We start from the raw sequence: 26,104 nt of genomic DNA, 5'->3' as shown, positions 1-26,104 counted from the left end.
TACTAATAATTTATCATCTGGATTTTCAAACAAAAGCGATGCTTTGACACTGTTACGTACTGTCAGGGAGGAGCAGAGCGTTACAGGCAGAAGGGAAAATTTGATTTATATGTTTCTCCTCTTTTCTTTTTAATCCAGGAGAGTCCTGTAAAATCCTGTATCTGCCACTCGGATTTTTCAAAATAGAAATGCATCCTATTAAAACACCAGGAGCTACTGATATCACTGAGGCATGAGGCACAAGGTGCCTCGTGTCTCAGTGATGCCACCAGTTCCTACTGTGCTTGTGGGCTCCTTTTTTATGGATTTTTGTTTAGCCCAGAAAATTGATACCTCCACCTGTGCGTGAAAGACAGGTACTGGAGCTTAGTAAGTTTTCAGGCCACATTTTATCTATGTACCCGCAATTAGCAACACATAGCTATGACCAGGCGGACAGTCACTACTGAGCCTTTACTTGCAGCTTAGAGCATGGAGAAAGGGGTTTAGTTAAACTTCAATGAGCTGGTGGTTTCCGAGATGGCTCACACCATCAGGTAAAGTCAGGATCACTTTCCTATATAGGGGTAGTGTCTTCCTAATCATTTAAATAGCATGTGTGAAAACACCCCCAAAAAACTGTACCTCCAGTTCGGAAAACAAATTGAAGCACATTTGTCAGAACTCCCAACTGTGGTCAGGAGAAGAACTTAGGGCATTGTCTGCAGTGGTGCTGAGAGAGGGTACAAATTACCTGGGCCCAGGTCTGATGGAGGGGCCCAATGAGGGTCCAGTTGGGGCCCAGGCCCCCTCCCCCTTACCTGGCTGCACTAGCTGTAGCTCTTCTCCTCATCCTAACACACTCTGCTGTGTACTGGGCTCCAGTGTGGCCATGGAGGTGCTTAAAACACAATTTTTGTCAGTATTTTTTTCAAATGGTACATGACCACACCTCCTGTGATTAAGCCACGCCCCTTGAAAAGTACCTGGGCCCAGTCAGGCTCTTGACTGCCCTGATTGTCTGGGCCTGGTCTATCACTGACCTCAGCACTCATTTCATACACAAGCCCCTTTTTAGAACTTTTCAAAAGGACCGAGTATATCTTAAGGGTCGGTTTATGAAGCAATGGTGATAGAATAGATTTTCTAACAATGAGACACGTTGCTGGGGAGCTGAGCGATATTGTTCTGATGGCGGAGCTGGCTGCCAGAGGTCACCAGGCCAGTGTGGGTAAGGATTCACATGTGTGACCCGGCAAATTTTGCCATAGTGCACTGGATATCGGATTCTGGTGGCAATTTCGCTAAAAAAAAAAAAAAAATATTAAACAAAATAAAATAAAATAAATTGTGAAATTGCGGTAGTGTTAAAATAATTCAAAAGGCATCACCATTCACAGAAAAGCAATGGCGGTGGGTAGCCGGGGAAGTCTATCTCTGGCGATATTGGAAATAGCTGTTGCCAGCTGGGAACTCTATTGCTGGACTTATGGCTTTTATCTGTATGATACATAGACCCATTAATCCGATACTGACCACAGGTCTCAGGAATCAAATGTATATCATCGGTGTTCCTAAAGTCACTCTTGCAGCTGCTTCACTGCTGGGGGGGTGTCGTAGGGCCTTGTTGTCTGGAGAAAGAACATCCTCAAGAATATCGCATCAACCAACGATATATCCGCATAGGAGATAAGTGCGTTGTAATCTTTGCATGTCTCTTCCCTCAGTAAATAATATGGGGTCTACTCTATTCATGAAGCAGTGAAAAGTGTGGAGAAGCGAGCCAGTGGAGAAGTTGCCCATGGCAACCAATCAACTGCTACGTATAATTTTATAAAATACATATTATAAATGTTAACTCAGCACTGATTGGTTGCTATGGGCAACTTCTCCATTGCCTCACTTCTCCACTCTTTTCACTGCTTCATGAATAGACCTGACACTGTATGGCTCATGGCGGTGCCTCCGTTTGGCGCTGATTGCAATTTGCTGCATATTTCCTGTCAGCTTCTAAATGAATAATAACGGGGAGCATACAGTACATACAGTGTAAGGGTTTAACCCTTGACCCTCTGTTGTCCAGGACTGGTGACAGTAGGTGAAGAGGAACAAGTAACTAAACCCATTTTCTGTCCTGAAGATCATATCTAAGACATGGGCGCTGGAGATAATGTAATGTACCAGCGTTGTGTATGTATTGCTAGGTAGTGCCTATGTTTATGAAACCTGTCAGCTACAGTATGTCAATGTGTTACTGCTGACAGTGATTAATGGAGGCCAGTGATAGCGATTGTGCCTCAAAACGAGCCTGTGCTGAGGCTCTGACATGTTATCCAGCCTCCAGAGAGCTTCCATTAACACGTTTGCCTGAGAAGACAGCTTCAGTTTGTAACACGTCAAATAATACGCTCTATTCCTTTTTCCTCGGTTGCCCAAGGCAACGTCCTGAGGGATAGATCTCTAAACTCATTACATGATTACGCTTCTCTTCAGCAGCTAAAAGAACATACTGTGGTGTGATGCAGGAACTTGTGTGTCTCCCTTGTTGTGGAGCATACACTTGTGTAGGTTGTGTGCCCCTGTGCGGGGATAATAGTTGGCATGACACATCTAAGGTTGCGTCCAGCTGTACATTACTGACATGTTACAGCTTTACGTCAGGAGCGTCAACTGCGTAGAGATGTGATGTGACAGAGGGAGTAGTACACGTGACTTTTGCATTACCCTATTTGTATACAGGATAATACTTTAATGACGTGCCCTATACACAAGAGAGAAAAGTGCTATGACGGTGATCTTAACAAATTTGGAAAGTCGCTCCCTTATCACCAGCACTTGTCATCATATCCCAAAGGTCCGCAAAAGAGTGATATGTGGTGGTTTCACTGACGCTCACTAATACCCCTGTTCCACCAGAACCCCCCTAGAAAATCCGGATCGAACCTGCGTAGTTGAACACAGATTCAAGTCGTGTCGCAGCAGCTTGAAACCCCCATTCACACTACACGCTGGACCCGGGTTAGTGGTTGGTCTTCACCAGGGTCAGACACTGCACCGTTACGGGTTCATCCCAGGTAGTCACCAGGGTCAGAATTCCGGGTAACGCAACCTGGGTTATTTTCCTCAGACCTTTTCCAACCAAACTTGGACCTGGCTTGCCCCGCCAATAACCCGCTTTATAAGTTTGATGGAAAAGGGGTTTAACAGGAACTAAAGGAAGCACGTGTAGCCCAAAACCTTTACATAAAGCTGTAAACAATAAACATCATTAATATGTATTCACAGAGATCATGTGCTCAAACATGGATATACTTAATACCTGGACCTTGTGGTTGCCCTGAGGACAGAGTTCTAGCATATGGTTTACTTTCCCTATAGCTCTTGGGGGTTTGGAACTTGGCATTTCCTCTTGTTACCGTTGAATGCTTTATGCGCTATTACACTACGTGTTGGTCCGGCTGTATGGCATCAAGTTTATTAGAGGCGATTTGGGGGGGGGGGGGGGGGTCTCTTTAATATATGCACAAAGTTAGTTTGGAAACTTTAGATCTTTTTTTTTGCTGTTTAGATATTTTTTTTAGAGGAAACAATTCTTCTGTGAGTCAAACTGTTGCCGCAAATCTCCCGTGATTACAATCACAATAATGCTGTCCTATAGACAATGTTTTCCTTTGTTCTAATGGGAATCGTGAGACCCATTTCTAAAACCGTTAAAAAGATGATTTTAATATGCACGTTTTATGGAGGTGTGCAGGGAATTGTACTCCACACAACAGAATGTAGCTTCTGTTAGAGGCGGGAGAGGAATAACTGTTTTCCATGGGTTTCACAGGAGCTAATTTGACCATTAACCATTACACAATGGTCACCTCATGAATTTAACATTTATTTTCCCGTTGCAGTCACCTGGTCAGGGTTAAAGAACTGCAGTCTCCAATAAAATGTTTTCCAGAATTTTCCTCCCACCTAGAAAAATAGCAGAGGACCCTCCTCCAAGACCACCACCATTTTTTCAGTCACTCATAATGCCTCCTTCCCACTGTGTCCTGTCTCCGAAGTCTGGAGGGGATCCGGCCTGAAGATCGAGTGTCTAGGTCGACAATGTTTAGGTTGACAGGGTTTAAAGGTCGACAGGGTTTCTAGGTCGACAGGTCAAAAGGTCGACAGGTCAAAAGGTCGACATGAGTTGTTGTTTATTATTTTTATTTACTTTTTCATACTTAACGATCCACGTGGATTCCGATTGGAACGGTAACCTTGCCCGAAGCTCGCTCACCATGCGAGGGGACACGGCGCACTTATTGGGCTTCCCGGTCACTGTACTGAGAAAACGACACAAACCCCCCCCCCCCCCATGAAAAACTCATGTCGACCTTTTGACCTGTCAACCTATAACATGTCGACCTAGAAACCATGTCGACTTTCAACCCCTGTCGACCTAGTGACTGTCGACCTATAGTGGTCGACCTAAACATTGTCAACCTAGACACTGTCAATCTAATGATCCACACCCGTCTGGAGAATATGACTGGACAAGCCACGGGCAGCTGCGATAAGGCAGATATAACCCTACACAGGGCTGCCTTCAGAAATTGTGGGGCCCAGGACTGACAAAATAGACAGGGCCCCCCTAAAAAAAAAAAATTCTGCCTTGATGGCTGCTCTGACCCTACATGTCAAATGTTCTCCATGGTGAGGGGGCAAGAGAACACACTGCGGGGTAAATTTACTAAATTTACCATAGCAACCAATTAGATTCTGTCTATGATTTCTCTATTGCATCCTAGAAAATGATAGGCTGAGCTGATTGGTTGCTAGGGGCAACATCACCTTTTTTCACTTTTAGAAGTTTTAGGAAATTTATCCCTGAGTGTCTCAGCTATTTGAGAAATGGGAAGGCTTTGCTAAAATGTGTTGAAAACTGGGGTTCTGCAGCTTAAGGAAGTGATTTTTTTTTTTTTATAGAAACATAATAAACCAAATGATTTATTAACGGTTACTTATATAGCGCACACATATTCTGCAGCCTTTTACAGAGAATGTTTCAGTTATACACAATCAGTCTATGGGGGTCATTCCGACCCCATCGCTCGCTGCAGTTTGTCACAGCGCAGCGATCTGGTCGGAACTGCGCTTGCGGCGCCGGCGCATGCCAATTTTTCTTTGCCTAGCGATCACCTCTGAGACAGAGGCGGTAGCTGGGCGGGAGGGGGATGAACAGCGGTCCCGCCAATGCAGGCGTGGCAGGACCGGTAAGGGGGTGGGCCGTGGCGGCTGTGTGACTTCTCGCGCAGCTGCTGCGGCCAGCGGCAGCGGCAATTAACTCCCGGCCAGCCTCAGGAGCTGCGCTGGCCGGGAGTTACTCCTCAAATACAAAGGCATCGCCGCTGTACGATGCTTTTGTATTTGTGCGTGGGGGGGGGGCGGACTGACATGCGGGGCGGACTAGCCCTGTGCTGGGCGTCCCCCCGCATGTCAGGGAAGATGATCGTAGCTGTGCTAAATTTAGCACAGCTACGATCAACTCGGAATGACACCCTATATTCCCTACCACATCTACACACTGCAGGGTTAATTGCATACTTGCCTACATTATAATTCTCCTCTCCCTGGGAGAAGTCTGGAGAGGAGACGCTGCCGGAGTCTTCGGGGGCGGGGGCTGCCTGTGACATCACCAAGCCTCGCTCCACATCGGAAAATGCCATGATTTGCGGGGGAAGAGGGCGGGGCTAAAATGACGCGACCCCTTCCCCACTCGACGGACCCGCGAATATGGGAGATTATCTATCCATACTGCCCGCATCACTAGGGTGCGAGCAGGATGCGGGAGACCTGCCCGCTCTTCCGGGGGTGCGGGGGGCTACCCCCAAAAAATGGGAGCCTCCCGCAGCTTCCAGGAGGATAGGTAAGTATGGTTAATTGTTGTCAGACTCCACTTAAACCAGAGCACCCGGAGCAAGCCCACGCAAAAACACATGGGCAACATACAAACTCCACACATATAAAGCATTGGTGGGAATCAAACCCTAGTGCTATGAGTCCGTAATGCTAACCACTATGCGACTGTGCTGCCTGATCACTGTTTACTAGTAAATATAGGTGGCTAGTAACCATGTACAGTGTTGATATTAGTTCCATTAATAAATTATTTGATGGGATGATTAAAAAAAAAAGGTAACAATTCTCCAGTATTCCTTATTACAGGCAATTAGTAATTCCCATTTCCTATATCTGCCCCATTGGAGAATCAGACCTTCCTGTGATGTTACAGATATGGCGATGCCTAATACCATGATCTTGCCAATATAAATAAACCTGGTCGCCCAAAGATAGGTGCTTAACGCCAAAATCGGCATCCGTGCCACAAGACCACAGCTTCACATTGACCTAAATGAGCCTCTGTGAATGTTATTTTCAGGGCCCCGCCAGGGCTGTATCTTACATAACAGATTAGAGGAACCACATCTTGGGACAGATTTACTCCTAATTAACGTGGAGAGATGATCGATGGCCGGGTGCAGGAATGGTCATCTATGGAAATGTAAGCTTAGGAGCCGGCCTCATTAATGACGCCTGCTTCTGTCAGCAGAGAGTTGTACGTTACAGCAGGAGAATAATTTATCACCAGCAATAATCACCTAGACCTGTGTGTTTAGGCTGTAATGGTGTTTGTAGTACATAAGAGTGCCACAGCACAATACGTGATATTGAGACAATTTAAATCCCACCTACCAGGCCAATCCCGGTCCTCTCACATAAGTTCCCCAGTGGACTTGACCACAATCAAAACCTCGTCTGTCAGTGAATATTTGGGACAGTCCTAAAATAAGCAGGACAGTAAACGGCACCTCCGTCCACAGGCTGTGCTGAGGTTCCAGTATTGCTCTGTAGCATTGCTCCTAATATTTATTACCAGTTATTTATATAGCGCACACATATTCCGCAGCGCTTTGCAGAGAATATTTGGCCATTCACATCAGTCCCTGCCCCAGTGGAGCTTACACTCTATATTCCCTATCACATGTACACGCAGACACATTCATACTAGGGTTCATTTTTGTTGGAAGACTATTGACCTACCAGTATATTTTTGTATGTCATTATGACAAATAGAAAAAAAACGCCACTCATCCTCTTATTATCAAGGAATACACAGGTATTAAGGAATTTGGGGCCAGGGATATAGAAGGTAGCAAGGCGGCGGGAGCCAGGAGCACACAAGATGAAGAGGTGCTAGGAGCCAGGAGCACACAAGATGAAGAGGTGCTAGGAGCCAGGAGCACACAAGATGAAGAGGTGCTAGGAGCCAGGAGCACACAAGATCATGAGGTGCTAGGAGTTAAGGGTACATAAGATAATGAGGTGCTAGGAGCCAGAGGTAGACAAGATAATGAGGTACCAGGAACCAGTAGTACACAAGATCATGAGGTGCTAGGAGCTAGGGGTACACAAGATGATGAGGTGCTAGGAGCTAGGGGTACACAAGATGATGAGGTGCTAAAAGCCAGGAGCACACAAGATGATGAGGTGCTAGGAGCTAGGGGTACACAAGATGATGAGGTGCTAAAAGCCAGGAGCACACAAGATGATGAGGTGCTAGAAGCTAGGGGTACACAAGATGATGAGGTGCTAGGAGCTAGGGGTACACAAGATGATGAGGTGCTAGGAGCTAGGGGTACACAAGATGATGAGGTGCTAGGAGCTAGGGGTACACAAGATGATGAGGTGCTAAAAGCCAGGAGCACACAAGATGATGAGGTGCTAGGAGCTAGAGGTACACAAGATGATGAGGTGCTAAAAGCCAGGAGCACACAAGATGATGAGGTGCTAGGAGCTAGAGGTACACAAGATGATGAGGTGCTAAAAGCCAGGAGCACACAAGATGATGAGGTGCTAGGAGCTAGGGGTACACAAGATGATGAGGTGCTAGGGGTACACAAGATGATGAGGTGCTAGGAGCTAGGGGTACACAAGATGATGAGGTGCTAAAAGCCAGGAGCACACAAGATGATGAGGTGCTGGGAACCAGGAGGGAAGAGGATGATGAGGTGCTAGAAGCCAGGGTATACAAGATCATGAGGTGCTACAAGCTAGGGGTACACAAGATAATATGAGGTACTAGGAGCCAGGGGTACACAAGATCATGAGGTGCTACAAGCTAGGGGTACACAAGATCATGAGGTGCTACAAGCTAGGGGTACACAAGATAATGAGGTGCTACAAGCTAGGGGTACACAAGATAATGAGGTGCTTGGAGTCAGGGTACACAAGTTGGGGAAATGCTAGCTGCTGGGGGTACAGAAGATAATGTGGTGCTAGGAGTTGGGGGTACACAAGATAGTGAGGTACTGGCAGCCAGGGGTACACAAGGTACTGTGGTGCTAGGAGTCGGGGGTAGACAGGATACTGGGGTGTGAGGAGTCAGGGGTACACAAAAGACTCCGGATTTAGAAGATGGAGAAGCTGCAGGGAAGGTAATAATTACACAGAGTGTAGGGATTATATTTGCAAGATAAGCCGTTTGGATCAATATTATCCATTTTCCTGATGCAGTAAGGGCTCCCTGCAAATTTAAATGCAAATGTAGGGTCTGTGGAATAGAAATGTGACAGCCTGATAGGAATCTATTAGTAGTTCTATGACAAAAAATAAATAAATTACAAAATAATGCAGAAACATAGTGACAGACGTTTGTGACAGGTCTCTGGATGTATATGAGAGGTGTCACTTCACCAGCCCTGAAAAATCACGATAGCTGAGCCAGAAGTCTTAAAAGACCGGCATAAGTCAGTAGAATGCAGAATAGCAGACGGTTTACTGAACGATACAAATATACTGTAATGTGTAATCGCATTATTTCCCCTGCTCAGCTCCCTGTACCACCCTCCAGGCATTGCAGTCACGGCCGATCAATGGCAATACACCAAAACTGCTTGGTATAAAAAAAACACCTGACAAAATATAGATAATCCATACATTGTGTGTTTTCCTGATGCATCAAAGTCAATAGCATATGTCAGTGTATTTGGTTGTAAATAATAAATGCGTACAGTGTTTTCTCGTGAGTCCTCTCGCTGCTAATTCTAGTCTCTTTGGACTGGTGTGTATGATATGTTATTGTTGTCAAATGTTCCTAATTTCCAGGGGTAGTCCCAGACAATAAATATATATATCGTAGTAGGGACAACGCGGAGTCGGCCCTAGGCATAGGCAAACGAGGCAAATGCCTAGGGCATTTGGAACATCTAGGGCAGGCATGTCCAAACTGTGGCCCTCCAGCTGTTGAGAAACTACACATCCCAGCATGCTCCGACACAGCTTTAGCATGCTGGGATATGTAGTTTCACAACAGCTGGAGGGCCGCAGTTTGGACATGCCTGGCCTAGGGGCACAAGCAGCTTCTGCTGAGTAAAATGATATGTGGCATGCCTATATTCTGTGTGTAACTGCGGCTCTTTCTGCATACAAAATGCATTACTAATGTGCGGCATTATGTGTATAAGGTGTACTACAGTACTTTGTGGCGTAACGTATAGAAAGGGCATTACTGTGTGGTCTAATGTGAATAAAGAGCAATATGGTGTGGTGTAATGTGAATAAGGGGCACTACTGTGAGGAGTAACGTGGTACTACTGTGTGATGTAACGTGAATAAGAGTCACTTGCATTATACAGTATAAAGTGGCAGTACTGTGTGGCGTAATTTAAACTGGGGGTATTATTGTGTGGCCATGCCCCTTCCCAGCAAGAACACGCACCATTTCGGGCTGTGCACCGAATGTGCACACTGTTCCTATTTAAAATATAGGGGGTAGGAGCACCAAAATGAGGACCGCTATGGGTGAGGGGTGATGGTGCTGGGAAAGGGGTACAGGGTCAGATGCGGAAGTAGTGTCTGTGCAAGGGGGCGCCAGCCAAAATCTTGCCTAGGGCATCATATTGGTTAGGACCGGCTCTGAGACAGTGTAAATTCACCTGGTTCAAAAGTGGAAAAGCAGAAATGTGATTGAATCCAGTCCAGGTCTTAACCACAGTTAGGCTGATTAGCAGCACCTGTTGGCTAGCTTTAAAAATTTCACAGTGGAAAGGGATAATGCTCCTGACGATGGTCTAGCTGCCCAGGCAATATGCCGGGGGTATGGGCTTCAGTAGGGGCCGTTGAAGTTCTATACCCACTTTGCTAGTAGATTGTAAACTGTGATGCTGTGACCTGTATTCTGCTTGCTGAAAGTATCCTTGTGCTGTCTGCCTATGGATAGATAGATAGATAGATAGATAGATAGATAGATAGATAGATAGATAGATAGATAGATAGATAGATACTGTAGATATAGATATATAGATGATTGATAAATAAATATATAGAAATATCAGTGGTAGGCATGCTTGGCTGGCCGGATCGCTGCTTATCTTGAGCGTCTGTCCTGCCGTTATCTAAGACAGTGCACCAAACCCAGACATGTTTGCGTGACATGACGTTATCACCGTACACCGTGGCAAGTTGGCAATGAATTGCAGCTGCTGATGGGCCCTTTAAATGCAGACATTTTTTCACACTACGCACCTCAATGTGTGACCATGTATCCGCCAGCCCCGCCATCTTACACCTGATGTTTGGACAGTATGACTGATATGAGGGGCAGTGTAATGGCCGTGAAGGGAAGCAGTGGTCTACCTGCTCTAGCCTGGCTGGAAATTAGACTGAAATAGAGAACATTACACACATGAGAGGTCTCGTTACCTTAATTATTGAACCGTACTCGTAGATATAAAATATATATGTATACATATATTCCTTTTCTAAACATACTTGCTAAAAAAATTTTGACCTCACTTCTCGGAGATGCGGGAGGGGAAGTCTATGGGGCAAACGCAGGGGGCGTGGGATTGTGCATGCTCGGTAAACACTGACATGAGCCGACGCAAGTGGTGAGCCTGATTGGAGTATGCACTCCTCTCATAAGATACCTCCTGCATGGCACTGCCCCCAGCTGCTCAATATTGAATAAATGGTATGAATGGACAACCACACAGTACAACTTCCGATCTGCTGTATACTGCTCTCTACTCTCAGTATTTATGTTCATTCTGTGGGAGGGAGGTATATAGCCTTGGAGAGAGATAAAGCAGGGAAATTGCACAAAGCGGCCAATCAGCTCCAATCTATTATTTCAAAGACTGTGCTAGATACATGACACAAGCTGGTTGGTTGCTTTCTCTCTCCAAGGCTCGATACATTTCCCCCTGATTGCTATGTATCTCATTAAGCATTATTAAATAAATATATTTCTGATATGCATTGTAAAGTGTTGTGTTACTTTTTAAAGTCTAAAGAAATATTTATAGCTCAACCCTTCTTGATTGGATGATTTCACTACTTAATGTGTACTGTAAGAACTTAGGGTCTAATTCAGACCTGATGGCAGCAGCAAATTTGTTAGCAAATGGGCAAAACCATGTTCAGTGTGGGGGGGGGGGGGTGTGCAGATGTAACATGTGCAGAGACAGTTAGATTTGGGTGGGGTGTGTTCAAACTGAAATCTAAATTGCAGTGTAAAAATAAAGCAGCCAGTATTTACCCTGCACAGAAACAAAATAACCCCCCCCCCAAATCTAACTCTCTCTGCACATGTTACATCTGCCCCCCTGCAGTGCACATGGTTTTGCCCATTTGATAACACATTTGCCGCTGTGATCATATCTGAATTAGGCCCTTAGAGTATTGGACGGATGAACTTACCACTTAAGGGGAGATGTATAAAATTGTCAAGAGAGAGAGAGAAAGTGGAAGAGTTGCCCCTAGCAACCAGTCAGATTCCAGTTATCATCTATTTAGCACTATCTGTGTGGGGGGGGATTCAAATGTTATCGCCACGACGCCACCGATCTCCCATCTAAAGTGAAGGGATATTGCAGGGGGCGATATACAATTGATGTCCCCTATTGCACTGATCGCGCCCATTACGACTAAACTAATGGGCGCAATAAAAAAAAGTGCTGTTTGGGCGCCCAAACGGATCACTTTTCACACATTTCAGCTTGCCACCCCCAAATGGTGCGACATTTGAATAGCTCCTTTCGTCGCCATCTAGTGGTAGCCTTCGGGAATAACATTTGAATAACATAGCCGTCGGGAATAACATTTGAAATTCGCCCTATGAAATGACAGAAGCTTATCTCAAAGGTTTGAAACATCTCCCCCTTAATGTGCAAAAAGAGTGTTATACTGTGTATTCTGTATACTGCATGTTAGCTAAAAGGAGACTTTTTTTGTTCTTTATGCAGGAGAGATTGAGAGGTGTTCCTTTATCAAGTATCACTATTCATCAGCCACCATCCCCAAGAACCTAACGTACAATATCACCAAGACCATCCGGCAAGACGAGTGGCACGCCCTACGTAAGTACCTCTGGTTTCTCGCTGGTGTTATGCTCAGACGCAGTGACCATACTATGACATCACTTGTGTCCTGGTGATTATAGTGTCAGTGTGTGGCATGTTTTGCCATGTTTGCAGGATGGACAGTAGTGCTGCTTTGTGTTAAACTTTCTTATTGGCTTGGTGATTAATAGAATGAATTGCTGACAACCTTGGCTTGGGTCCTATCCCAGCGAATGTCAGTTTATCTTCTCAGTACAACCAACTCTACCTTAAGATTGATTCGGTAGAAGATTCCGGATATTCCTAGTAGTTACTTTGTGCTTCGTAGAAAAAAACGAAAGACATTATGTATGGTTAGTATAATAGAAATAAGAGGGACATGAAAAACCGATACAAAGCTGCCACAGCTTATGTCGGCCACACATCTTCTGGCCGATTCCCCCTTCTGCCAATTGGGATCCGTTTGGCGGACTCCAGTGATTGGCAAATTTGTCGGGCGATTGGCAAGATCCAGCATGTTAAAAGTCCCGTACTCACCGATTCCGATCATTTTTGGACCAGTTGGATTTTGCCAATGACCAGTCATTGGTAAAGCGGAGAATTGCCGCAATTATTTGCAGATGTATGGGCCCCATTAGATGTAAAAACAGTGATATATAGAGCATAATAATAGAATCATTTAGAATTGCTAATTGCAGAACTCGGTTTGGTCCAGATCCACAAAATTCAGGTACATTCGGATTTCTAAAGAACCGAACCGTGCATCTCTACTTAAAGCACAACTTATTAAGGGCGTCATTCCGAGTTGTTCGCTAGCTAGCTGTTTTTAGCAGCCGTGCAAACGCTATGCTGCCGCCCACTTGGAGTGTATTTTAGCTTAGCAGAAGTGCGAACGAAAGGATCGCAGTGCGGCTACAAAATAATTTTGTGCAGTGTCAGAGTAGCTTCAGACCTACTCAGCGCTTGCGATCACTTCAGACTGTTCAGTTCCTGTTTTGACGTCACAAACACGCCCAGCCACGCCTGCGTTTTTCCTGGCATGCCTGCGTTTTTCCGAACACTCCCTGAAAACGGTCAGTTGACACCCAGAAATGACCACTTCCTGTCAATCACTCTGCGGCCAGCAGTGCGACTGAAAAGCTTCACTAGACCTTGTGTGAAACTACATCGGCCGTTGTGAAAGTACGTCGCACGAGCGCATTGCGCCGCATGCGCAGAAGTGCCTTTTTTGTCTTCATCGCTGCGTAGCGAACATTTCCAACTAACGATCAACTCGGAATGACCTCCTAAGTTGTAAGCATAAAACAGCCATTCACAGTATAATGCATTGTATTGACCATAGAGAGTAAACACAGAGTTATGTATCTATGAAGCGCTGTACTACCTATAAGTGGTAATAGATATAAGAGGTATATATACATAAAGTCACAGGTATTTTATTAATGGTTTTCAGCAAATAATAATAATTATTATTATTATTAATGTAATGTTATAAAAAGTCATTGAATGTACATTTGTTTTGTTTTGTTTTTATACCAGAATTAGTTGTTATTAAACACAGTCTAGTTCAAAGATGACATTTTTTAAGGCAGTTTTATTTTGAAACCTGAAACTTTGTTATGTCAGCGTGTCTCTCGTGATCCCGTTCAGCGGCGGCAAGACTCTGATAGTCACAGAAGTGAGACATTTACTGAAACAGTTTGTTACTTTATAGTTTGGCCTTTCATAGTCGTCACAGAGCTTCTGCAATCTCTACTTCAGTTCTGGGACTCGGAATGATTTTTCTAGATCTCAAAAAGTAGAAATCGCAACCTAGATGGGAACCTCTGGCCCCACTGTGATCCCTAGTGCCTGCTTCTGAGTCGCAAGCAGTGCCTATGTTCCCGGAATTCAGCGATTCTTTGCTACTGCGCATGCGGAAAAAATTCATTAAAACTTATACAGCGCCTATGTTACACTGTATGCATGATATGTTATACTGTATGTATGATATGTGACACTGTATGTATATGTTACACTGTATGTATGATATGTTATACTGTATGTATGATATGTGACACTGTATGTATGATATGTTACACTGTATGTATGATATGTTATACTGTATGTATGATATGTTACACTGTATGTATGATATGTTACACTGTATGTATGAAATATGACACTAAGTATGATATGTTACACTGTAAGTATGATATATTACACTGTATGTGTGATATGTTACACTGTATGTATGATATGTTATACTGTATGTATGATAAACATCTTAGTGATATTTGGTGGACCCCTTTCTTTGAAAGTAAAGCATTCATAATCATAACCAGAAATAACGACACGGAGACTTGAATTTTGGCAGAAAATTGCTAGCTATTTATTTGTCCCTAACCATTAGGAAACCTGTAATAAAGAGATTAATTTAATATGCCGCTCCAGCTGGCATATGGTGGCGGCCCAAAAGAACGGCTCACTTAATCTAAATTAAACTTAAATAACTCAACCCTATAAATTTACTAAAACTTACCATAAACCGGTAATAGGTGACAACTCAACCCCCACAGTGACTACCCACCGCTCCTGGGTGCCCTGCCGCTGCCTTCCCGGACGGGTGGTCAAGCGGCCATAAGTCGATGGAGGTGAGTGCACCTAAACCACAACCAACTGTAAAACACTACAGTTTTCTCTACAATACGAAACTGCCGTTCTTTTCCGCCAATAAATAGCTAACGAAAACAGCCAACAACTTAGAGCCAAATCACCACGTGCCACAATTTCCAACTACCAGGGCGGGAGGGTGGGAAACCAGATCACCAAGAGACTTAAAATGGCTTCACCTTCCCTATATATATCAAGCCCTCCCCTTAAAGAAGGCTGTACTTTCCTCACAGCTAGGTCCACCCCTCCCCAGATGTTTAACTCTTTCCTCTCCTATGCAGTCAATACTCTCTTCTATGTGACACTATATGTATGATATGTGACACTGTAAGTATGATATGTGACACTGTATGTATGATATGTTACACTCTATGTATTATATGTTACACTGTATGCATGTTACACTGTATGTATGATATGTTACAATGTATGTGTGATATGTTACACTGTATGTTTGATGTTACAATGTATGTGCGATATGTTACACTATGTTACACTGTATGTGTGATATGTTACACTGTATGTTTGATATGTTACAATGTATGTGTGATATGTTACACTATGTTACACTGTATGTGTGATATGTTACACTGTATGTTTGATATGTTACAATGTAAGTGTGATATGTTACACTATGTTACACTGTATGTGTGATATGTTACACTTATGTTTGATATGTTACAATGTATGTGTGATATGTTACACTATGTTACACTGTATGTATGATATGTGACACTGTATGTGTGATATGTTACACTGTATGTATGATATGTTACACTGTATGTATGATATGTTACACTGCATGTGTGATATGTTACACTCTATGTATGATATTTTACACTGTATATATGATATCTTATACTGTATGTATGATATGTTACAATGTATGTATGATATGTTACACTGTATGTTTGATATGTTACACTGTATGTATGATATGTTACACTGCGTGTGATATGTTACACTCTATGTATGATATGTTACACTGTATATATGATATCTTATACTGTATGTATATGTTACAATGTATGTATGATATGTTACAATGTATGTGTGATATGTTACAATGTATGTGTGATATGTTACACTGTATGTATGATATGTTACAATGTATGTGTGATATGTTACACTGTATGTATGATATGTTACAATGTATGTGTGATATGTTACACTGTATGTATGATATGTTACAATGTATGTGTGATATGTTACAATGTATGTGTGATATGTTACACTGTATGTATGATATGTTACACTGTATGTGTGATATATTACACTGTATGTATGTGTTACAATGTATGTGTGATATGTTACACTGTATGTATGATATGTAATACTGTATGTATATGTCACAATACGTACGTACGCACAGAGGCACAGTTGCAATGTGTGTGACATATGTTTAAAAAGTATTGGGTGATGACTGGGTGGCGGCTATTAAGATGCACAGAGTATTGGGCTGTGACTGGGCTGCAGCTCAAAGTTGGTGGCCAGTCCTTGTACACAGGGCCGTAGAGAGATTTCCTAATCACAGAGGTGTGACCCTGTCCCGTTAAAACCCCCCAAAAAACTTACAACAATTACTATTTGTGCGCTGCGGAGCGGCACTGACCTTTACTGGACCTTAGCCTTCCTGGACCCACCGCAGCCCAGAACTCAGCAGCATGTGCTGGGCCAGGGCGAGAGACTGCAGCTGCCTGACAGATGAGGGGGAGGGGGTGAATGGGGAGCATGGACATGGGCCCCGCGCAACTGTCCCTACAACAAGTCCGGCCCGGGTAGTAAGTACCCATCCCCCCCTCTCTGCGGCACTGCTTGCACAGTCAGATGCACAGTTGTATTCCTGTATTGGATCTGAGTATCTCATGATGTATCATACCTTGTGGAGAAGTTGCTAATGGCAACCTATCAGCATCTAGGTATTATTAATCAAGCACATGCTATAAAATGATATCTAGAAGCTGATTGGACGACTTCCCTGCCTGCCCTCTATGACTTGGTACTTCACCCCCATTACCTCAAAGGCTACTTACTCTTCATCTAGGTATGTCCTGCTACTTCCGATTTCCCAGCGGATGGTGATAAAATATAAAAATTCCAATGCTCCCAGAGGTTTCATCCTGCTTTAATAAAGAGTTCGGTGGGTTCTTTATAGACTGGGAAAGCAGATTAGATGTTTATCTGAGGCAGATAGGAGCTCTTGGTAAGGTTCATTGAACAATTATATTATTCTGATTTCGTTTTCATGTAAAAAAAAAACACATTAAAGGCCCCAATTTTCTCAGAACAATATTTTAATCAGTACACAACATCACTTTCATCCCCGCACAAGACGACACATCACATTCCCAGCACTTGCCTGCTTGTTATTAAGGAATTTCCAATTAGCCTTTATTGTGGGTAACATAGTATTGCAAAGCCCCCTCCCCACCCTTCTTCCCCTGTCTCTTCTCATCTCCGCTTTCCTCTGGCAAATTTGCACTGTCATAATCCACCTGTCTAATGAGCTGATCTCCAATAAACAAACTCTCTCCCGCGTTCCCCCGGGTCGCTCGCACTTAATACGGATTTTATATTTGGCAACTCGGAAGCGCTGAGCGCTGTCCCCTCTGTCCTGCTCCGCAAGGAGCCTGCGACGCTTAATATCATTTAAGGTTCCAAAGGTTTTCTTAGTTCATATGAAGTTTAATTGCTGATTTCAATATTAAGCCGATTAATGGCTCAGGCTTAAATCTATCAAATTAAATATTTCACCTAACGCAAAATAAGGGTGCGCTAGTTAAATGTAGATAACGGTATTTATTAATCCAGATGATCGTACAGAGCCGCTAAACTGCAAAATGTAAATTTGTTTATACGTAGAATATAGAGGTAAACTTTTAGTAGAAAGGTTTTATTTTAATGGTGTAATATAATATTATTATTATTATCATACTAATAATACTTTTATAGAATACCCCTGAGAATTTTCAAGATTTGCGCCTGCCTCTCCGTCACGCCCACACCCCTATCCTGGTTCTTTCCGACCTTCTCTCTTATCAATTGAGCCATTCCTATAGTGTCTCTTCCGCTGGCGTATCCTCATTCCCACTATCTGACTCTGAGTCATGACTCCGCCCTCTGCGTTATTATACACATCCCATGTTCCAGCCGTGACTCCGCCTTCTGCTTTATTACCCAGATCCTGTGTTCCAGCCGTGACTCCGCCTTCTGCGTTATTACTCACATCCCATGTCTCAGTCCTGTCGCTTCCAACTTAAAATTTTTGGCCAGAATAACGATGCTACCAAGCTCCGTTCCATTGTCTTCTTATCTCCCGCCTTGACTACTGCAACCTTGTGCTTTCTGGCGTTCAGCTCATCCATGTATGTCTGCTTAATCTGTGTTAGGTATCCCAGCAACACTGATCTTCCTCTACAGCACCACTTTGCAAATCCTTTGATCAGGGGCGTAGCCAGAACTTTGTGCGCCCCATAGCAACACTTTAAAGGGGCCCCCATCCCAATGCTTCTAGAGAGACACTTCTTTGCAGCAGTTGTTCATTTTATGCCCTATAATAGTGCCCTAGACCTAGATATAATGCAGACCCCAAGGAAAAAGTTTGAAAGGACCCCTACGTACCACCCAATGGCGAAAAATGTATATAACACATGTAACTGTGACAGGAAAGGTGGCCCCTCTCAGCTCTGGCCCCATAGTAGCTGCACTCCCTGCACGTATGGTAGTTACACCCTGTATATAATACATGTAACTGTGACAGGAAAGGTGGCCCCTCTCAGCTCTGGACCCCATAGCAGCTGCACTCCCTGCACCTATGGTAGTTACACCCTGTATATAATACATGTAACTGTGACAGGGAAGGTGGCCCCTCTCAGCTCTGGGCCCCATAGCAGCTGCACTCACTGCACCTATGGTAGTTACACCCTGTATATAATACATGTAACTGTGACAGGAAAGGTGGCCGCTCTCAGCTCTGGGCCCCATAGCAGCTGCACTCCCTGCACCTACGGTAGCTACACCCTGTATATAACACATGTAACTGTGACAGGGAAGGTGGCCCCTCTCAGCTCTGGGCCCCATAGCAGCTGCACTCACTGCACCTATGGTAGCTACACCCTGTATATAACACATGTAACTGTGACAGGGAAGGTGGCCCCTCTCAGCTCTGGGCCCCATAGCAGCTGCACTCCCTGCACCTATGGTAGCTACACCCTGTATATAACACATGTAACTGTGACAGGGAAGGTGGCCCCTCTCAGCTCTGGGCCCCATAGCAGCTGCACTCACTGCACCTATGGTAGCTACACCCTGTATATAACACATGTAACTGTGACAGGGAAGGTGGCCCCTCTCAGCTCTGGGCCCCATAGCAGTTGCACTCTCTGCACCTATGGTAGCTACACCCTGTATATAACACATGTAACTGTGACAGGAAAGGTGGCCCTCTCAGCTCTGGACCCCATAGCAGCTGCACTCCCTGCACCTATGGTAGTTACACCCTGTATATAATACATGTAACTGTGACAGGGAAGGTGTTCCCTCTCAGCTCTGGGCCCCATAGCAGCTGCACTGCCTGCACCTATGGTAGTTACACCCTGTATAAAATACATGTAACTGTGACAGGAAAGGTGGCCCCTCTCAGCTCTGGGCCCCATAGCAGCTGCACTCCCTGCACCTACGGTAGCTACACCCTGTATATAACACATGTAACTGTGACAGGGAAGGTGGCCCCTCTCAGCTCTGGGCCCCATAGCAGCTGCACTCACTGCACCTATGGTAGCTACACCCTGTATATAACACATGTAACTGTGACAGTGAAGGTGGCCCCTCTCAGCTCTGGGCCCCATAGCAGCTACACTCTCTGCACCTATGGTAGCTACACCCTGTATATAACACATGTAACTGTGACAGGGAAGGTGGCCCCTCTTAGCTCTGGGCCCCATAGCAGCTGCACTCACTGCACCTACGGTAGCTACACCCTGTATATAACACATGTAACTGTGACAGGAAAGGTGGCCCCTCTCAGTTCTGGGCCCCATAGCAGCTGCACTGCCTGCACCTATGGTAGCTACACCCTGTATATAACACATGTAACTGTGACAGGGAAGGTGGCCCCTCTCAGCTCTGGTCCCCATAGCAGCTGCACTCCCTGCACCTATGGTAGCTTCACCCTGTATACAACACATGTAACTGTGACAGGGAAGGTGGCCCCTCTCACCTCTGGGCCCCATAGCAGCTGCACTCCCTGCACCTATGGTAGCTGCACCCCTGTATATAACACATGTAACTGTGACAGGGAAGGTGGCTCCTCTCAGCTCTGGGCCCCATAGCAGCTGCACTCCCTATGGTAGCTACACCCCTGAATATAACACATGTAACTGTGACGGGGAAGGTGGCCCCTCCAGCTCCAGGCCCCATAGCAGCTGCACTGCCTGCACCTATGGTAACTACACCCTGTATATAACACATGTAACTGTGACAGGGAAGGTGGCCCCTCTCAGCTCCAGGCCCCATAGCAGCTGCACTGCCTGCACCTATCGTGGCATTGCATCTCAAATCTCATATCAAAATAATCAGCCCCTTACATCTGCCTCTGCCTTGCACCTGATACTCCTTCCACACTAATGTACCTGAACTAATTTTCGCTCTTTTTAGCCATGTCTTCTTCCAATGTTAATGTAAGCACGAGCAGGGCCCTTCCTACCCTCGCTTTCATGTCTGTATTTTTTTGTCTACCTTCTATGTCCATTTTTACTGTATGTGCTTATTCCCCCACTGTCTGGTGCTGTGGAGCCCTGTGGCAGCTTGCAGATCTACAACATTAATACTTGATTACATGGGGTTTCAGTGGAGAAGCCAAAAATACATAGAATCAAACATACAAAACCAGCCATACATAAAAACGGGTTAGGTATGCGTGACTGTCAGCCACAGCATCTGCGTTTCTATAATGGGTACAATGGGTGCAGTGCACACGGGCCCCTGGATCCAGGGGGGGCCCACACCGCACCCATTGCACCCATTTTCATACTTATCTTTCCGGAGTTGTTATCGCGCCGGAAATCACAGCCAAAATGGCCGCCGGTACCCAAATTGGTCTCCGGATCATGGCGGGCGCCATGTTTCCGGAGTCCTGCGCATGTGCAGTAGACTCCGGCACAGTGCTGGAGTCTACAGCGCCGTGCAGAGGAGGGGGCCCACTTGGAGGTGCACACGGGCCCCCTCCTCCGTAGAAACGCCCCTGAGCCACAGGTTCTATTCCCATGGGTGTCGTGGACACCCACGAGTGGGTATAGTCCCTGCGTCTGTCGGGATTGTATGTGGTTGGGATGTAGGGGGAGATATTGTGACCGCCGGTCACATAACTACATAAAAATGACAAAGAAGAGAAAAACAGTTTAAGCATAAAGCAGCACTAATCGGGTAACAGCAGGAGACGTAGATGGTAAAGAGGGCGCTGTATGGGTAATATAGAGGGGAGTGGGTTAGAGACATAAGGAACTACGGGACTGGGAGGGTCTATTCATGAAGCAATGAAAATGGTGGAGAAGTTGCCCATGGCAACCAATCAGCTGCTATGTACAATTGTTTAGAATGCAAATTATAAATGTTACTTCAATGCTGATTGGTTGCCATGGGCAACTTCTCCACCGGCTCACTTCTCCACACTTATCACTGCTTCATGAATAGACCACTGAGAGAGAATATTATGGATAAGAGCAGATAATGGTAGAGAGAATAGCCTTATGGGCCCTACACACTGGGCGATATTAGTGAAAGATATGAACGATCTCGTTCATTAATGAACGAGATATCGTTCATATCTTTCAGTGTGGAGGCACCAGCGATGAACGATGTGCGGCACCGTGCTTGTTCATCGCTGGTGCCTCGTCACTTGTGCATGCAGGCCAATATGGACGATCTTGTCCATATTTGCCTGCACTGCTATGGAGCCGGCTGACGCTGGAGTAAAGAAACGTCATTTTCCCCGCCGCCGGGTCGTCCGTCAGCCATATCCGCCGTCGGGCTTCTCGGCGGTGGATCGCGCAGTGTGTAGGGCTCATAAGGTTGGACTGGAAAAGTCCAAGATGGCGGTACCTGGCATTGGAGAGGCATTACGCATGTTGAACCAAGGGATTATTGATTACAATTATTGATTGGTTCGGTCATCTACATTACAACGTATTGAATTAATTGTCCTCATTTCGATTTTTCATTTTTTAAACAATTCAATAAAAACTGATCGGACAGAATAATGAGACGTGTGTTTGGGACAGGCGTTATATTGAGCTTGGAAAAACAGACAAGGTGATTTCCTCAGGTTAAAGGAAACACCTGTACCATCGGAACCCACCAAAGGCGCTGCTTGCTTACAGCACATATACCATGCGGGAAACCTTCACAGATGAGTTCTCCTGAAATGACCCTGCAGCCGCCATGCCAAATGTATTAAATGACCCCCTGACCTCACAGTCTCAGCCATCGATCCTTAAAAATTGCAGCGGGAACAAGGTGTGATTGGCAGCTGGTACAGCCTGTGGCAGTGGGGACGGGAGGGCTGGTGCATTCAGTATGGAGGTTACAGCATCTGAACGGAATCCTCAGAAGCGGATTCCTGTCTAGACATTTGTTTGCCGCTTGGCCTGTGTGATTTGTTCAGTCTTTCGGGGATTCTCATTTTGTAGGTTTTGTTGTTTCCGCCTGAGGTGATAGACATGGAAGCTGCGTAACTTCTCTGCCTGTTTATACTGATCTTATGCACCTGCTATGCAAAGAAAATCCTAAGCGGATGAACAGTATTTGTCGTGGGGGGCGACGCTGACCTCTGCCCTGTACAGGCGTATTTACTAACATTGTTATTACTTGGAAACTCTTAGTCACGTGGACGGCACAGTGTTTACTCTCCCGGCACAAAAGGAAAGTACACAGTTCTTCTTCATACCGGTAACAAGATCTGGCAGAGAGATGTTTGGATGATGCGCCCGCCAGCTGTCTCTGTTCCAGGGAGCATTTATCTTACCCCTCAATACAGCAGCTTCACGTTTTTGTTTTTAGTGTTTTCAGGTTCTGCACTTGATTTAAAAAAAAAAATGGTATTTTTTTTTTAAAGAAAGAGGAAAATTGTGCCAAGTAGAGCCGCATATTGAGGCTCGTTCAGGTGCGGTCGCAATGCAGCTTTTGTACGCACGTCGGTCGATGTTTTCTTACTGCGTGCGAGTCTGAGCTGCAGTGAGTGAACTGTGATAGCGGTCGCACCAATGAATTAGTCGCAGAGTGAGCGACAGGTTGACAGCGTTTGGGGGTGGGAACGGAAGATGGTCGGGTAAACGCAGGCTCGTCATGGCCGCTCAGACGGCATTTTCTGGGTGTGCATAAATTAGCAGCTGCGATCTTACTTTCTACTGGAGAGCATTCAGTGTCCCAGGAGAGCAACTCAGCCTGCGCGTCTACAGAGGCACCCAGACTCTGCAACATGGCCCGATAAGCGGCGATGGTACCGATGTATCAGCAATTGTATGCCGTCGGACTGAAATGATGCAACAGCAGTGGGTATCCCTATGCTCAGGTTAGCTTCTGCCCATTTAGCATATTGGCCCTCATTCCGAGTTGTTCGCTCGCTAGCTGCTTTTAGCAGCATTGCACACGCTAAGCCGCCGCCCTCTGGGAGTGTATCTTAGCTTAGCAGAAGTGCGAACGAAAGATTAGCAGGATTGCGATTAAATCATTCTTAGCAGTTTCTGAGTAGCTCCAGACTTACTCCTACACTGCGATTAGCAAAGGCCATTTCGTTCCTGGTTTGACGTCACACACACGCCCTGCATGGGCCAGCCACTCCCCCGTTTCTCCAGACACTCCCGCGTTTTCTCCTGGCACGCCTGCGTTTTTCCGCACACTCCCAGAAAACGGTCAGTTTCCGCCCAGAAACACCCACTTCCTGTCAATCACACTCCGATCACTTCAACGATGAAAAATCTTCGTTCTGCCGTGAGTAAATCTACTAAGTTTTGTGCTAAAATACTTACCGCATGCGCACTGCGTACCATGCGCATGCGCATTTATGCCTTAATCGCTCCGTTGCGAAAATCGGCAATGAGCGAACAACTCGGAATAACCCCCATAGTTGCAATTGTATATGGCAGAAGATCGCAACGGCAGCATCAAGAACAACCGCACCTGAATGACCGTGACACTGCTTTTTGTTTCAAAATACAGCTGTATTCACTGAGTACACTACAATGTAGGGCTTGTAGCACAGTTTAGAAGGGGGTCCGGGTGATGCAGTCTATCCGCAGCCCATACTCTGCACATCCTGGTTCAAATTCACTGCAGTTGGTCTGTGATTGTAATACTGTAGAATAGAGGCAGAGACAGATTGTCATTGCAGGATCTGTATACTATATGTCAGGGCGAACAAATCACCAGTTAGGACATTCGCAAATAACAAGTTGTTTGCACCTGCCCCCGTTATGTGCAGGTAATACGGCTTTCTACCTGAGAAATGCTCCGCCCCTTTTGTACGTGCATGTACGCAGAAGTGGCAGAACCACGCTGAGATGTATGGGCACATACCTGCACACCTACTGGTTTGAGCATTCTCAATAAATAATAATACATGTACTAGATATTGTGTGACCGTGAGATTCAGGGTGACCGCATAACTCTACATCGTGTCACTGCATGAACTGTACATGCCTGTCTATGGGTGGAATGCTTGCGGTTTACAGTGTGTGAAGAATTTAGATTGTTCAGTTATGCTTCTTCAATCTGATCATGTGCTGCCATAGCATGACTCCTGCAGCATTGAATCCAGGGCCGTCCCTATGTATAAGCTTAACAGGCAGTTGGAGGGGAGGGGGGAGGGGCAGCAGCCATGCAACAGTCTGGGGGGGAGCGACGACAGCAGCTATGCAACAGTCTGGGAGTGGGGGGGGGGGGGGGGAGCAGCAGCCACATAACAGTCTGCGGGGAGGGGGTGGAGCAGCAGCTATGCAACAACAGTCTGGGGGAGAGAGGGGAATAGAGCAGCAGGCATGCACACAGTCAGGGGTGGGGGAAGCAGCAGTCATGCACACAGTCAGGGGTGGGGGGAGCAGCAGGCATGCACACAGTCAGGGGCGGTGGAGCAGCAGGCATGCACACAGTCAGAGGTGGGGGGAGCAGCAGGCATGCACACAGTCAGAGGTGGGGGGAGCAGCAGGCATGCACATGGTCAGGGGCGGGGGAGCAGCAGGCATGTACACAGTCAGGGGTGGGGGGAGCTGCAGGCATGCACACAGTCAGGGGTGGGGGGAGCAGCAGGCATGCACACAGTCAGGGGCGGTGGAGCAGCAGGCATGCACACAGTCAGAGGTGGGGGGAGCAGCAGGCATGTAAACAGTCAGGGGTGGGGGGAGCAGCAGGCATGCACACAGTCGGGGGTGGGGGGAGCAGCAGGCATGCACACAGTCAGGGGCGGGGGAGCAGCAGGCATGTACACAGTTAGGGGCGGGGGAGCAGCAGGCATGCACACATCAGGGGTGGGGGGAGCAGCAGGCATGCACACAGTCAGGGGCGGGGAGCAGGAGGCATGCACACAGTCAGGGGTGGGGGGAGCAGCAGGCATGTACACAGTCAGGGGTGGGGGGAGCAGCAGGCATGCACACAGTCAGGGGTGGGGGGAGCAGCAGGCATGTACACAGTCAGGGGTGGGGGGGGGAGCAGCAGACAGGCAAACAGTCAGGGGTGGGGGGAGCAGCGGGCATGTACACAGTCAGGAGTGGGGGGAGCTGCAGGCATGCACACAGACAGGGGTGGGGGGAGCAGCAGGCATGCACACAGTCAGGGGCGGGGGAGCAGCAGGCATGCACACAGTCAGGGGTGGGGGGAGCAGCAGGCACGTACACAGTCAGGGGTGGGGGGAGCTGCAGGCATGCACACAGTCAGGGGCGGGGGAGCAGCAGGCATGCACACAGTCAGGGGTGGGGGGAGCAGCAGGCATGCACACAGTCAGGGGCGGGGGAGCAGCAGGCATGTACACAGTCAGGGGCGGGGGAGCAGCAGGCATGCATACAGTCAGGGGTGGGGGGGGGGCAGCAGACAGGCACACAGTCAGG

General features: G+C 46.3%; 1 protein-coding gene across 3 annotated transcripts in view; it reads left to right on the top strand.

The window, feature by feature from the left end:
• Positions 1-26,104, top strand: part of TMEM178B (transmembrane protein 178B) — a 518,981-nt gene that overhangs the window by 237,073 nt on the left and 255,804 nt on the right. For all 3 annotated transcript variants that reach the window (XM_063928967.1, XM_063928966.1, XM_063928968.1), the window contains exon 3: positions 12,264-12,377. In XM_063928967.1, coding sequence (XP_063785037.1) covers positions 12,264-12,377 — 114 coding nt within the window. The remainder of the gene's footprint in view (positions 1-12,263; positions 12,378-26,104) is intronic.

Source organism: Pseudophryne corroboree, chromosome 6 (assembly GCF_028390025.1).
Source record: "Pseudophryne corroboree isolate aPseCor3 chromosome 6, aPseCor3.hap2, whole genome shotgun sequence".
NCBI lineage: Eukaryota > Metazoa > Chordata > Amphibia > Anura > Myobatrachidae > Pseudophryne > Pseudophryne corroboree.
The sequence above is the reverse complement of the archived record's forward strand: the minus strand, read 5'-3'. Positions and strand labels throughout refer to the sequence as shown.